Source organism: Bufo bufo, chromosome 3 (assembly GCF_905171765.1).
Source record: "Bufo bufo chromosome 3, aBufBuf1.1, whole genome shotgun sequence".
NCBI lineage: Eukaryota > Metazoa > Chordata > Amphibia > Anura > Bufonidae > Bufo > Bufo bufo.
The window spans coordinates 245,773,952-245,790,027 of record NC_053391.1 but is presented as its reverse complement, the minus strand read 5'-3'; the positions used below and the strand labels follow the sequence as shown (position 1 = coordinate 245,790,027).

The following is a 16,076-nucleotide window of genomic DNA, read 5'->3' as shown; positions in this document are numbered from 1 at the left end:
ATCCGTTCCGCAATTTTGCAAAACGGGTGCGGACCCATTCATTTAAAAAAAGATAGAGGATGTCCTATTCTTGTCCGCAACAAGACAAGAATAGGCATTTCTCTCATATAGGGCCAGCCATGTGCGGACAGCAAAACACTTAGGGATGGGTGAAGGGACCCTTATCCTATGGATGTCCCCATACAATGGAAAGAGATGAGGTGTCCCATCTCAGGGGCCCTGATATATAATATGTGTATAATCCACCTCCACTGAGGCCTGTCCCTCCCTGAGCAGGCCCTACACATCCCCTCTATGTATCACAGGGGTGAAGTCAGCACCCGGAGCTATGGCCTAGCACACATCCGTGTGGTACACAACAAAATGGCTGCAGATGCAGCGGGCCGTTCTCTAGGTGTCACCCGTAGGACCCATCACTATGCCATCCCTGTGCCCAGCTCTCACCGCAATCACGTTGACAAAGGTGGTCTTCCCCGAGTACTGCAGCCCCACCAGGGTGAGCTCCATCTCCTCCTTCCAGAATAGAGCCTTGAACCAGTCCAACAGCTTGTTAAATAGGGCCAACATGATTGTACCCGTGCTGGGAGGGCAGGATCCAGACCCGGCCGGAGGCAAGCTGGCTTCCGTGTTCAGATGGGCAGAGGACGGCTGGGTGCTGCCGATGCCCAGAGTGTGTGCGGCGCTCGGGCGCTGATCCTGTATGGGTGGGGCGAGCAGCGGTACCCATCCCTCATCACAGACAAAAGGGGGATGAGAGAGCCGCTGCTCCGCCCCCCGTCCTGACATCATGTCGCGATATGGGCACTGAGGGCAGCTCCCATGCAATGTCACTAGTGAGGCACGGAGATGACCCTGTATCCTGCCAGTGACCAGGCTGGAGACATGAGGCTTCTGTCCAATGAAGAGCATTCCAGGAAGTGGCTGGCACCAGGGAGCAATAGCTTGGAATCAGCAGGTGCCAGGGCATATAGGTGAATGCAGACTCTACCCAGCCTGGCACCAGGAAGCAATAGCTTGGAATCAGCTCTTGTCAGGGCATATAGGTGAATGCAGACTGGCACCAGGGAGCAATAGCTTGGAATCAGCTGGTGCCAGGGCATATAGGTGAATGCAGACACTACCCAGACTGGCACCAGGGAGCAATATCTTGGAATCAGCTGGTGCCACGGCATATAGGTGAATGCAGACTCTACCCAGCCTGGCACCAGAGAGCAATAGCTTGGAATCAGCAGGTGTCAGGGCATATAGGTGAATGCAGACTCTACCCAGACTGGCACCAGGGAGCAATAGCTTGGAATCAGCAGGTGCCAGGGCATATAGGTGAATGCAGACTCTACCCAGACTGACAGCCTGGCACCAGGGAGCAATAGCTTGGAATCAGCTGGTGTCAGGGCATATAGGTGAATGCAGACTCTACCCAGACTGGCACCAGGGAGCAATAGCTTGGAATCAGCTGGTGCCAGGGCATATAGGTGAATGCAGACTCTACCCAGCCTGACAGCCTGGCACCAGGGAGCAATAGCTTGGAATCAGCAGGTGTCAGGGCATATAGGTGAATGCAGACTCTACCAGACTGACAGCCTGGCACCAGGGAGCAATAGCTTGGAATCAGCAGGTGCCAGGGCATATAGGTGAATGCAGACTCTACCCAGACTGACAGCCTGGCACCAGGGAGCAATAGCTTGGAATCAGCAGGTGCCAGGGCATATAGGTGAATGCAGACTCTACCCAGACTGGCACCAGGGAGCAATAGCTTTGAATCAGCATGTGTCAGGGCATATAGGTGAATGCAGACTCTACCTAGACTGGCACCAGGGAGCAATAGCTTGGAATCAGCTGGTGCCAGGGCATATAGGTGAATGCAGACTCTACCCAGACTGGCACCAGGGAGCAATAGCTTGGAATCAGCTGGTGCCAGGGCATATAGGTGAATGCAGACTCTACCCAGCCTGACAGCCTGGCACCAGGGAGCAATAGCTTGGAATCAGCAGGTGTCAGGGCATATAGGTGAATGCAGACTCTACCCAGACTGACAGCCTGGCACCAGGGAGCAATAGCTTGGAATCAGCAGGTGCCAGGGCATATAGGTGAATGCAGACTCTACCCAGACTGACAGCCTGGCACCAGGGAGCAATAGCTTGGAATCAGCAGGTGCCAGGGCATATAGGTGAATGCAGACTCTACCCAGACTGGCACCAGGGAGCAATAGCTTTGAATCAGCATGTGTCAGGGCATATAGGTGAATGCAGACTCTACCTAGACTGGCACCAGGGAGCAATAGCTTGGAATCAGCTGGTGCCAGGGCATATAGGTGAATGCAGACTCTACCCAGCCTGGCACCAGGGAGCAATAGCTTGGAATCAGCAGGTGCCAGGGCATATAGGTGAATGCAGACTCTACCCAGACTGACAGCCTGGCACCAGGGAGCAATAGCTTGGAATCAGCTGGTGCCAGGGCATATAGGTGAATGCAGACTCTACCCAGACTGGCATCCTGGCACCAGGGAGCAATAGCTTGGAATCAGCTGGTGTCAGGGCATATAGGTGAATGCAGACTCTACCCAGCCTGGCACCAGAGAGCAATAGCTTGGAATCAGCAGGTGTCAGGGCATATAGGTGAATCCAGACTCTACCCAGACTGGCACCAGGGAGCAATAGCTTGGAATCAGCAGGTGTCAGGGCATATAGGTGAATCCAGACTTTACCCAGACTGGCACCAGGGAGCAATAGCGTGGAATCAGCAGGTGTCAGGGCATATCAGTGAATGCAGACTCTACCCAGACTGACAGACTGGCACCAGGGAGCAATAGCTTGGAATCAGCAGGTGTCAGGGCATATAGGTAAATGCAGACTCTACCCAGACTGGCACCAGGGAGCAATAGCTTGGAATCAGCTGGTGTCAGGGCATATCGGTGAATGCAGACTCTACCCAGACTGGCACCAGGAAGCCATAGCTTGGAATCAGCTGGTGTCAGGGCATATCGGTGAATGCAGACTCTACCCAGACTGACACCAGGAAGCCATAGCTTGGAATCAGCTGGTGTCAGGGCATATAGGTAAATGCAGACTCTACCCAGACTGGCACCAGGGAGCAATAGCTTGGAATCAGATGGTGTCAGGGCATATCGGTGAATGCAGACTCTACCCAGACTGGCACCAGGAAGCCATAGCTTGGAATCAGCTGGTGTCAGGGCATATCGGTGAATGCAGACTCTACCCAGACTGGCACCAGGGATCAATAGCTTGGAATCAGCAGGTGTCAGGGCATATCGGTGAATGCAGACTCTACCCAGACTGACAGACTGGCACCAGGGAGCAATAGCTTGGAATCAGCTGGTGTCAGGGCATATCGGTGAATGCAGACTCTACCCAGACTGGCACCAAGGAGCAATTGTGGGTTTGGTGAGGTCACCACTATGTCAATGAGGGTGTGTACGCATATGGGTTTTTAGTGGTGGTTTTCAGCACTTTCCCATGTTTTTTACACCTTTTCCTTATTTGATACACTTATGAGGTAAAAACGCTAGCTCTAGCTGAAGGTCTAAGGCAGACAAATATTTCCTTGTGACTACCGTTATTAACCCTTTCAGGGCACAGTCATTTTCACCTTAGGCTAGTTTCACACCAGCGGCAAGGAACTCCGGCAGGCTGTTCCGGCGTGTGAAAATAGCCTGTTGGATCCGTGCTGCCGCTAGTGCACGCGTGCCGCCGGACTACCGCTCCGGCCTCATTGACTATAATGGGGGCGGGCCGGAGTTCCGGCGGCAGCACGGCAAACATGCAGAGAGGCGGCCGGAATAAAACTACGACAGGCAGCACGGATCTGACAGGCTGTTGGCCTGCCGGAGTTCCTTGCCGCTAATGTGAAAGTACCCTAAAAGGAGTTCTCTGGGAATTAAGAAAATAAAATGACTGAAAATACTTAGGGTGGGTTCACACTAGCGTTAGGGATTCCGTTATGGCTTTCCGTTAAAACGGAATCCATAAGACGGAAGGACGGATCCGTTCTTCTGCCTATAGACTTGTATTATGACGGAATGGAAAACGGAAGCCTTTAAAGGGAACCTGTCACCGGGATTTTGTGTATAGAGCTGAGGACATGGGTTGCTAGATGGCCGCTAGCTCATCTGCAATACCCAGTCCCCATAGCTCTGTGTGCTTTTATTGTGTATAAAAAAACGATTTGATACATATGCAAATTAACCTGAGATGAGTCAGAGCTTGACAATATGACTCTTCTCTGGTCACACAAGTAAGATATGACTCTTAATGTTAATTTGCATAAAAGGCGGGAAGTACAAAAATGCATAATACTTATTGAATTCGTCTGCAAATGAAATTTAAAGTGTAATTTTTATGTTTAGGGTAACACAATGAACATTTAGAAACGCTCAGTGAGGGTAGCATAGTAGAGGTGACAGGTTCCCTTTAAAAGGCATTCCGTTTGCTCTCCGTCCTAATAGAAGTCTATGGAAATCAAAACGGATCCATCTGGGTCCCATTATGCAAGACGGAAAACAAAGTCCACAGGATTCTGTTTTCCGTCTTGCATAACGGAACCCAGACAGATACATTATGCTTTCCTATAGACTTCTATTAGGACGGAAAGCAAGCGGAATGCCTTTTAAAGGCTTCCGTTTTGCATTCTGTCTGGACATTGTTATTTTCCGTTCTAACCATGTTATAATGGAAAGCCATAACGGAATCCCTAACACTAGTGTGAACCCACCCTTAAATACAACCTTATGATAAATATATTCCCAAATACCTTTCATTAGTTATAATGGCTTGTTTGGTCTAGGGAACAATCATCAGGGAAAATAACATGGCCGTCTTCCTATTAGTGCACACAAAGCCTGTCCTAATCACACAGCAGGACAAGTTACTTCAGAACACTGAGGTAAAGAGCTGCCTCATCCTGCTCTCGACAAAGGTTATTTGCACCGTGGTCTGCCACTTCTTCCCCTTTTCTGCCGCTCACACCAGGTATAAAAAAGGGGGCGTGGTGTAGGCGGGGAAAAGGGCAGGCCCTTCTCATTTCTCATTTTCTATGCCTGTTTTAGGGGTAGAAAATGGTCTAAATCTACGCTAGTAAGGATGCTGGCATAGATTTAGACATGTGTAAAGTCCGCCTAAGTTCTATAAAGGCCGGCGCCTCAATGTAACTTAGGCGGATAAACTGCCAGCGCAGGAGGGACCAAGACCAGCGTCTAAATCGCTGGTCTTTATAAATGCCCCTTATATTTATAATAAAGTAATATTTAATTATTTTCATTTTTTTAATTCCTGGAGAACCCCATTAGGCTCCATTCACACGTCCGCAAGTGTTGTCCGCACCCTTTCCACAATTGTGCGGAACGGGTGCGGACCCATTCATTCTCTATGGGGCCGGAAGAGATGCGGAGAGCACACTATGTGCTCTCGGCATCCGCATTTCCGGAGTGCGCCCCCGATCTTCCGGTCCGCAGCTCTGCAAGAAAATAGAGCATGTCCTATTCTTGTCCGCAATTGCGGAGTAAAATAGCCCTGTGTGCCTGTCCTGTGAGAGGCAATCCCTATGCTAAGTCTACCTGTGTGTGGTACTTCTGGAAACACTCCCCTAAGCATAGGGCAGGGTGGTCAGGGTAGTCAGGACAGAAATAGCGGGTGTCACGCCTTATTCCACTCCTGCTACAGACACGACATCTTTTTCGGGGTGACGGTTGGGTTGAGGTACCAGCAACGACATTGGGGAAATGTCGCTCATGTAGACGGCTCACTACACTGGTGGATGGGGCCACGGAACCTCCTGGATACAGGAGGTTCGCGATGATCTCTTCCTGAAATTTGAGGAAGGATCCTGTTCTCCCAGCCTTACAGTAGAGAACAAAACTATTGTACATCGCCAATTGAATCAAATATACAGACACCTTCTTATACCAGCGTCTGGTGCGTCGGGAAACTAAATAGGGAGCCAACATCTGGTCATTGAAGTCCACCCCTCCCATGAGCGCATTATAGTCGTGGACTGAGAGGGGCCTTTCAATGACACGGGTTGCCCGTTCAATTTGTATTGTCGTGTCTGCGTGAATGGAGGAGAGCATGTAAACGTCACGCTTGTCTCTCCATTTCACCGCGAGCAGTTCTTCGTTACACAAGGCAGCCCTCTCCCCCCTTGCAAGACAGGTGGTAACGAGCCGTTGGGGGAAGCCCCGGCGACTAGGTCGCACGGTGCCACAGCAGCCAATCTGTTTTAGGAACAAATGCCTGAAGAGGGGCACACTTGTGTAAAAATTGTCCACATAAAGATGGTAGCCCTTGCCAAATAAGGATGACACCAAGTCCCAGACTGTCTTCCCACTGCTCCCCAGGTAGTCAGGGCAACCGACCGGCTCCAGGGTCTGATCTTTTCCCTCAAAGATCCGAAATTTGTGGGTATAGCCTGTGGCCCTTTCACAGAGCTTATACAATTTGACCCCATACCGGGCGCGCTTGCTTGGGATGTATTGTTTGAAGCCAAGGCGCCCGGTAAAATGTATAAGGGACTCGTCTACGCAGATGTTTTGCTCAGGGGTATACAAATCTGCAAATTTGTTGTTGAAGTGGTCTATGAGGGGCCGAATTTTGTGGAGCCGGTCAAAAGCTGGGTAGCATCTGGGACGGGAGGTGGTGTTGTCGCTAAAGTGCAGGAAACGCAGGATGGCCTCAAATCGTGCCCTGGACATAGCAGCAGAGAACATGGGCATGTGATGTATTGGGTTCATGGACCAATATGACCGCAATTCATGCTTTTTGGTTAGACCCATGTTGAGGAGAAGGCCCAGAAATTTTTTTAATTCGGAAACTTGGACTGGTTTCCACCGGAAAGGCTGGGCATAATAGCTTCCCGGGTTGGCGGCTATAAATTGAGTGGCATACCGATTTGTTTCTGCTACGACTATGTCCAAGAGCTCCGCAGTCAAGAACAGCTCAAAAAATCCCAGTGCCGAACCGATCTGAGCTGTCTCAACCCGAACTCCAGACTGCGCGGTGAAAGGGGGAACTACAGGTGCGGCTGAAGTTGGGGATTGCCAATCAGGGTTTGCCAGCACCTCAGGGACTCTAGGGGCTCTACGGGTCTGTCTGTGCGGTGGCTGCGACGGGGGAACTATTGCACGTGCCACCGTACCAGCTTCAACTGCCCTTCTGGTGCTAGCCACTTCACCATGTTGTACGGCAGTGCTGATACTAGGTCCAGGGAGGGCTGCGCTGCTGGTGTATGCCTCACCACGTGATCCGACAGCGCCAGCCCCACTCTGCTGCCCTTGAAGCGGATCCTGCACAACCTGTGGTCTAGCAACACGGGGCCGGGTACGCCTGGTGGTATCAGGGACCTCAACCTCCTCGTCCGAACTTTGGGTCAGACTCCCACTGCTTTCTATAGGTTCATATTCTGACCCGCTAGATTCGTCAGATGAGGGTTCCCATTCCTCATCCGACTGGGTCAGAAGCCTGTAGGCCTCTTCAGAAGAATACCCCCTGTTTGACATTTGGACTACTAAATTTAGGGGTATTCCCTGAGACTACCCAAGAAAAAAAGCAAGCCTGTCTTACAAAGGGGAGGCTAGCGAAGTACCGGAGGCCGCTGCGATTGATAAAAAATATCAAAACTGATTTTTTTTTCACCGCAGCGCTTGTAAAGTGATTGTGCAGTGATCAAAAAAATATATATTTTTTGTCACTGCGGCGGGGCGGGCGTGGATGAACGCACGTGTGGGCGACCAATCAGGCCTGATCGGGCAAACACTGCGTTTTGGGTGGAGGGCGAACTAAGGTGACACTAATACTATTATAGATCTGACTGTGATCAGTTTTGATCACTTACAGATACAATATATATAAAAGTACAAATGCTGATTAGCGATACGCTAATCAGCGAATCAGTGACTGCAGTGCGGTGGGCTGGGCGCTAACTGGCGCTAACTACCTAACCAAGGGGCCTAAACTATCCTAAAACCTAACAGTCAATACTAGTGGGGAAAAAAAGTGACAGTTTACACTGATCACTTTTTTCCCTTTCACTAGTGATTGACAGGGACGATCAAGGGGTGATCAAGGGGTTAATTGGGGTGATGGGGGGTGATCTGGGGGCTAAGTGTGGTGTTGGTGTGTACTTACTGTAATGCAGAGAAGCCATTTAACACCTTATATTTATAAATATAAGGTGTTAGATGTCTTGTGATTCGATTTTTTTAAAATCAGCAACCTGCCAGCAACGATTATTGGCTGGCAGGTTGCTGATTAAATACTCCTCGAACTTTTGCCGGCCCGCGATGCGCATGCGCGGGCCGGCTTTGAGCGAAGTCTCGCGAGATGACGCGTATATGCGTGACTCTGCCTGCAGCTGCCGCCTCCGGAACGTGATCCTGCGTTAGGCGGTCCGGAGGCGGTTAAGGACCTGCTCCGTACATGTACGGCGTGGTGATCAGACGGGTGCAGGGGCTGATAGCCGGACCCCTGCTGCATGCATCGTCATCGGTGAAAACACCGATGCCAGCGCATTAACCCTTGGTGTGCCACGGTCCACGCTGACCGCGGCACGTGCGCTGTCCATGCGGGGATCGGAGCTGCCATCGGGTCCCCACGCTGCTGTGACAGGGACCCGATGGCAGGGAAGGCAGCCCGATGCCTTACTTAGGCATTGCGGCTGCCTTCCAGGAGAGCCTGTGAGATTCAGCCCCCTGGATCTCACAGGAAGCAGGCTGTAAGTGTATTACACTGGAAATACACTTACAGTCAATGCTTTACAATACAGAAGTATTGCAAAGGGGAACAGACCCCCAAAAGTTGAAGTCCCAGAGTGGGACAAAAAAAATGTGAAAAAATAAAGTTTTACAAAAAAATTAAAAGTTTCAAGTAAAAAAAAAATGCGTCCTTTTCCCAAAATAAAAGTAAAACATTTTTTGTTAAAAATAGGGAAAAAAAAGAAAAGTAGACATATTAGGTATCTCCGTGTTCTTATCGACCGGCTCAATAAAAATATCACATGACCTAACCCCTCAGATGAACACGGTCAAAAAATAAAATAAAAACTGTGCTAAAAAAAACATTTTTTTGTCACCTTACATCACTAAAAGTGCAACACCAAGCAATCAAAAAGGCGTATGCCCCCCAAAATAGTACCGTCACCTCATCCTGCCAAAAATGATTTCCTACCTAAGACAATCGCCTAAAAAAAAAAAAAAACTATGGCTCTTAGAATATTGAGACACTTAGGCTCAATTCACACCTGAGCGTTTTACAGCGCGTTCCTACGCGCTGTAAAACGCTCAACAAGGAGAAACCAATGCTTCCCTATGGGAATGGTTCTCACCTGGGCGTTTTACAGCGCGTACGATCGCGCTGTAAAACGCCCGACGCTCACACAAGTACAGGAGCGTTTTTTTGGGCGCTTGTCGCGCGTTCCCGTACATAGACTTTCGGGAACGCGCGACACTGTGTGCACACTTGTCTCTGTATGCGCGCTTGTAAACGTCCGTACAATCGCGCATACAGAGCGCTCCTTTCAGAACGCTCAGGTGTGAATTGAGCCTTAGGGTACTTTCACACTTGCGGCAGACTGATCCGGCAAGCAGTTCCGCCGCCGGAATTGCGCGCCGGATCCAACAAAACGCACATCGCCGCACATTTCTAACGCAACGGATCCGTCGTTCCGTCGACGACAATAAAAGCCGGATCCGTCGTTCAGTTTCATTCCGTCGACACTTTTTGACGGATCTGTGCGCCGTCGTAAAAGCGGATCCGTCTATTCCGTTTACTTCCGTTTTTAAACGGAAAGACGGATCCGGTATTCAAATTTTGGAGATAAAAGATGCAATCTCTTAAAGCAAATACTACAAGTGGCTATAAAAGAAAACCGAAGGTCACTTACCACTCAGAAGTTCCTTCTAAAGATTGCAAAGATGATGCCGGACCATATTCGTTTTGGATTTCAGGCTCTAATTCTGGTTTCACGCTGGAGAAGACGTCTTCGAGCCAGACGGCATAGAAAGCTTCGCTATTGGGTGTATCCAATAACCTCTGCAAGAGTAAGAAGGGGAGTTTTTGAAACTCTGTTTCCTGAATTGAGGGATTATCCTGAAAAATTCTTTAACTACTTACGGATGACGGTAGAAAGTTTTGATGATCTTTTACAACGTGTGTCACCTCACATTGAAAGACAAGACACCACTTTCCGTTGCTGTGTTTCCCCAGCAGAACGCCTATTGTTGACCATAAGGTAAAGTACATACTTATTACATATTGTACCAATATTCGGTCTAAATTTATTAAAGCTGCTGTTTGTTAGTGTGAAGCCATAATTTTTTGATCCTAAATTTGCTAAATTCTGGGATCACTGTACAAAGTGCCTAATTTTGGCCCCAATTGATGCTCATCATTATTATTTTTCATTGTACATCTTGAATGTAAAAGTTTTAAGCAATATACTCGTCATTAACGATGTAGAATGAACTGTGATGAATATTGTTAACCATGGAGAAAAAGCATTTATCGTAGAATTTTAATAAAAATGATATCGGCCACAGAAAAAATCTTGACCAAACTAATATATGTAGGGGTACCATACAATTGCGTCAGATTGATCTACCTTGTATATTATGTTGTTTGAAAATCTTTTTAATACCCACATTTTTATTTTATTTTTAGGTTTCTGGCAAGTGGAGAAAGTTTCAGCTCACTCCATTTTCAATTTCGCCTTGGGATATCAACTGTCTCCATAATTGTCAAGGAGACATGCCGTGTTTTGTGGGAACAACTGCATGATGAATTTATACCACATCCAACTAGACAGCATAGGACAGAAATTGCTGAAAGATTTTTGGACGTTTGTCAGTTTCCCAACTGCATAGGTGCGGTAGACTGGAAACATTCGGATCATCAAGCCCCAAGGAACCAGATCAGAGTTTTTCAATTACCAGAAATATTTTTCAATAATCCTAATGGCCATCGCAGATGCTCAATATCGTTTTGTTGCCGTTGACGTAGGGGCCTATGGACGCACCGATTCTATGGTATTTAAAAATTCTAATATGGGCCGTAGTCTATATAACAGACAATTCAATTTTACTCTCCCTCAACCACTGCCAAGTACTGATGGCCCACCCATGCCGTTTGTATTGGTTGGTGATGAGGCCTTCCAAATGTGTGGAAATCTGATTAAACCGTATTCAAGCCGCGGATTAGATTTAAAAAAACGCACATACAACTACTTGACCAGGGCTCGAAGAATGGTTGAATGCACATTTGGAATTTTGGTCTCAAAATGGAGGATTTTTACTAAACCAATTCAGATGAAGGTTGAATCGGTCGATGAGGTTGTAAAGTGTGCTGTGGTGTTACACAACTTGCTACTTAAAAAAGAACCGCTCAATTTGGAACAGGTACCGGAGGACAGCGAGATCTCAAGCATTCAAAGTTGTCGACACCGGTCAACTGTAGCGGTTGCACGGATGAGAGACTCTTTTGCTGATTATTTCTGCTCTGAAGCAGGAAGGGTGGACTGGCAGGACCGATTTGTATAAACATTTTGTGATTCATTTTCAAATAACCGTTAATTTCTGTTTGTTTGCCCGTTCAGTGTGTTGTATTTGATTTCAATTGTATTTTTGGTTCAATAAATATTGTTTTTATGTAATTGAGATTTTATTCTAATATATTGATGTGCCCACCCTTGAGGGTGCTGGTAGATTTAATTAGGCCTGTTATGGAGACTGAGGTTAAATCTGCCCACGCTAGAGGAGCGACACATAATGTGTCGCTCCACTGGCGCCAGTAGATTTATTCAGGCCTGTTATGGAGACTGAGGTTAAATCTGCCCACGCTAGAGGAGCGAATAGTTGTGTCGCTCTGCCAGTGCTGGGAGATTATGTCTGGCCTATTATACACCTAGCTTTCACACAATCTCCCAACGCTGGAGGAGCGACAATTAGTTGTGTCGCTCCGCCAGTGCTCGGAGATTTAAATTTTATTAAATAAAAATATCTATCTTTTAAAAAATAAATTAAACAGTCATTTGATTTTTTAAATAACAAAAAGATTTATTATAAATAACAATAAAAGAAATAATTACTAATTAAGGAAGGTATGGTGGGGGGTGGAGGGAAGTGATTGGTTTGGGTCCACTCTGTCCTGTTGTTCTTCTGCCACTGTGGACAACAAAGTGCGTGTTGGTGCAAGTGGCACAGAGGGAGTATGAAGAGTGGATTGGGCAGGAGAAGGAGTTTCCCGAGCAACATTAGAGGGAGTGGTGAAAGAGGTAGGAGCATAGTAAGAAGGAGGAGAAGAAAAGTGTTGAGAAAAGAGCTCGGGGGTTTGGGATGGGGGTGGGAATGCTGAGCCTGTAAAGATGGATAGGTGTGGGATGGGGGATAGGTGAAGGATGGGGGATAGGTGTAGGATGGGGGATAGGGCAGGGGTGGGGGAATGGTTGTGGGGCGGTGTGCCAGTTGCCACAAAACGTTGTCCATCTGTCTTCTGGCCTCATACTGCTGGTCGGGTGATAATCGTTCCAGCGCAGGTAACAACGATACAATATAGTGATGCATCGGACTCATTTGTGTAGTCAACACCGCCCCCTCCTGAAGACGACGCAAATGATCCTCCACAGATGCAACCCTATTTGTGATCCCCACCAAGGACTCATACATGAGCCTTGTGAGGTCTTCGTAGTCAGCCTGGCGGCTCCTACCTGACCTCTGGCGAATCATGAGGGCCTCAAAAAGTGGAGCCCTCGTTGACATTGTTGCGTCGCCAGAGGGCACAGGTAGGGGAACAGGTTGGGAAACATGGTGATCCTGACCAGCAGTAGGAGCAGGACGAGAGGGACCCGCGGTGGCTTGCTCTTCAGGGACCGCCTCCTGAGGAACTTCGGGCTCCAGAGTGCTGCTGGCTGTTCTGTGAAGCAAAGAAAAAATAATAATTAGCATTTTTTTTGAATGGGAGAAACTGTGGAATAGAGGTGAGCAAAGAGCCTTCAGAAGCTACACAATTTTTTTGAAACATACTGTACATAGATAGAGGCCATTAATTAAATGAATTTTCAAGGCAGTGTCAATGTACAGTATAGCCTTTTTTTTTTGGAAAGCAACTTCAAATGAAAAATCGGAAGCACACATCGATCCTCTCTACTCCATGAAATACAATGTGTATGTCCAAGACAAAGTGCCAAATGCCTGGGCCATACACCTAGTTGGAAAAGTAATTTTTTATAGAAACCATATATCTTACCTTCGCATCTCTAGGGTTCTTCGTAGGAACCCCAAGGCGGCAGAATAGCGGTATTCACACCTCGAGGTTCCTCCCGACCCACTCGGGCGCCGATGTTCCTCATTAAAGGCCTTCTTGTAGCAGTCCCTGATTGAGCGCCACCGAACCATGATCTTATCCCCTATAAAGAAATAAATAAAAAAAAGGATATTTAGTATAAAAATCTGTGGTTTAATCAAAGTTGAAACAGCCACAAGAATTTTTTTTTTAAAAAAATTTAAATTTAAGTGGCGGTGATAAAAATAATAAACTGTAAACCACTTTTGATAAAAATTTTCAGCTCTCTACAAATTAAATACTTTTTACTTACGGCATTGGCCCTGTTGCCTTTCTCTGAGGTCATCCCAGTTGGGCAGAATGGCCGCACATATCTCGTTCCAGAGGAGCAGTGTTAGATGATGGTCTGCATGGCGGCGGTCGGTGTGGTCCCACAACGGTGTACGCTCCTCCACCATATGGATGAGGAGGTCATTGTCGATATAAAATCGTTCAACGTCCTCCTCATGCCTTCTGGTGGAGATTTGGGAACCCTAAAAGAAAAAAGAAAAAATTGAAAAGAAATGAACTTTTATGGCACATGACCGTTGTGTGCATCCGTGGCACATTGTTCCGTTTTCCGTGATTTTCTGCGGACCCATTGACTTTCAATGGGTCCGTTGAAAACTCGGAAAATGCACCGTTGTTCATCCGCGGTCGTGATCCGTGTTTCCTGTCAGTCAAAAAAATAGGACCTGTCCTATTTTTTTGACGGACAACAGTTCACGGACCCATTCAAGTCAATGTGTCCGTGAAAAAACACGGATGCACACAAGATTGGCATCCGCGTCCGTGGTCCGTGGCCGTAGGCTACTTTCACACAGACGGATCCGCAGATCCATCTGCATAAAAGCTTTTTCAGAGCTGAGTTTTCACTTTGTGAAAACTCAGATCTGGGGACGCTTCAAGTTAGAATATACTATGAACTGTGTACATGACTGCCCCCTGCTGCCAATGATGGGGGGGGGGGATTTTAATTAGGGAGGGGGAAGAGGGGAGGCCGCACTGGCCACCAATGATGGGGGGGTGATTTTAATTAGGGAGGGGGGGGAGAGGGGAGGCCGATCTCTTACAGGGGGCTGTGATCCGCACAATTAACCCCTCAGGTGCTTCAAGTTAGAATATACTAAGAACTTTGTACATGACTGCCCCCTGCTGCCTGGCAGCACCCGATCTCTTACAGGGGGCTGTGATCCGCACAATTAACCCCATTAGGTGCCGCACCTGAGGGGTTAATTGTGCATATCATAGCCCCCTGTAAGAGATCGGGTGCTGCCAGGCAGGAGGGGGCAGACCCCCCTCTCCTGTATTTAACTCATTGGTGGCCAGTGCGGCCTCCCCTCTCCCCCCCTCCCTAATTAAAATCACCCCCCCCATCATTGGTGGCCAGTGCGGCCTCCCCTCTTCCCCCCCCTAATTAAAATCCCCCCCCCCATCATTGGTGGCCAGTGCGGCCTACCCTCTCTCCCCCCCCCTAATTAAAATCACCTTCCCCCATCATTGGTGGCAGCGGAGAGTTCCGATCGAAATCCCAGTTTAATCGCTGGGGCTCCGATCGGTAACCATGGCAACCAGGACGCTACTGCAGTCCTGGTTGCCATAGTTACTTAATTTTTTGAAGCATTATACTTACCTGCGATGTCTGTGTCCGGCTGGGCGCTCCTCCTACTGGTAAGTGACAGGTCTGTGCTATAGGCAATGCGCCGCACAGACCTTTCACTTACCAGTAGGAGGAGCGCCCGGCCGGTCACAGACAGCGAAGGTAAGTATAATGCTTCTAAAATTGCTAAGTAACCATGGCAACCAGGACTGCAGTAGTGTCCTGGTTGCCATGGTTACCGATCGGAGCCCCAGCGATTAAACTGGGACTCCGATCGGAACTCTCCGCTGCAACCAATGATGGGGGAAGGTGATTTTAATTAGGGGGGGGGGAGAGAGGGTAGGCCGCACTGGCCACCAATGAATATAATACTGGGGAGGAGGGAGGGAGGGGGGCCCCATTGGCCACTAATGATGGGGGGGGGGATTTTAATTAGGGGGGGAAGAGGGGAGGCCGCACTGGCCACCAATGATGGGGGAAGGTGATTTTAATTGGGGGGGGGGAGAGGGGAGGCCGCACTGGCCACCAATGAGTTAAATACAGGGGAGGGGGGTCTGCGGCACCTAATGGGGTTAATTGTGCGGATCACAGCCCCCTGTAAGAGATCGGGTGCTGCCAGGCAGCAGGGTGCAGTCATGTACAAAGTTCTTAGTATATTCTAACTTGAAGCGTCCCCATCACTATGGGAACGCATCTGTGTTAGAATATACTGTCTAACTCATATACTGTCTAACTCAAATCCGATGGTAATGGAGACGCTTCATATATATATATATATATATATATATATATACACACACACACACACACACACACACACACACACATTAAAAATAAAAACAACAATGCAAAAAACTTTGAAAAGTATCAAAAAGATTTTAACCAACTGTTTCTCCTCCACCCCCAACTTCCTCCTCCCCTGTTCCTCTGGGTCTGGGTTGACCGGGACAACTCTCCTCCATAGAGTCTGACTGATTAAACAAAAAAATATATATTTTTGAATAACAACACAATATACAGTTTGGAATGCTAAGGATCTTTACATACCACATCCTGGTGGCGTTGTCATCGGGGAGGAGAGCTCCCGGCCTCGCTTGAAGACGAAGATATGCCTATAAATAAAAAAATTATTGAATATTTGAACTTTAAATAAAATA

The 16,076-nt window shown here is 48.0% G+C and overlaps 1 protein-coding gene across 1 annotated transcript in view; it reads right to left on the bottom strand.

The window, feature by feature from the left end:
- LOC120995077 (ADP-ribosylation factor-like protein 8A) overlaps positions 1-714 on the bottom strand; it is a 32,687-nt gene extending 31,973 nt beyond the window's left edge. Inside the window, exon 1 of the mRNA XM_040424066.1 lies at positions 445-714. Coding sequence (XP_040280000.1) covers positions 445-567 — 123 coding nt within the window. The 5' untranslated portion in view covers positions 568-714. The remainder of the gene's footprint in view (positions 1-444) is intronic.
- Between the last annotated feature and the right edge of the window lie 15,362 nt (positions 715-16,076).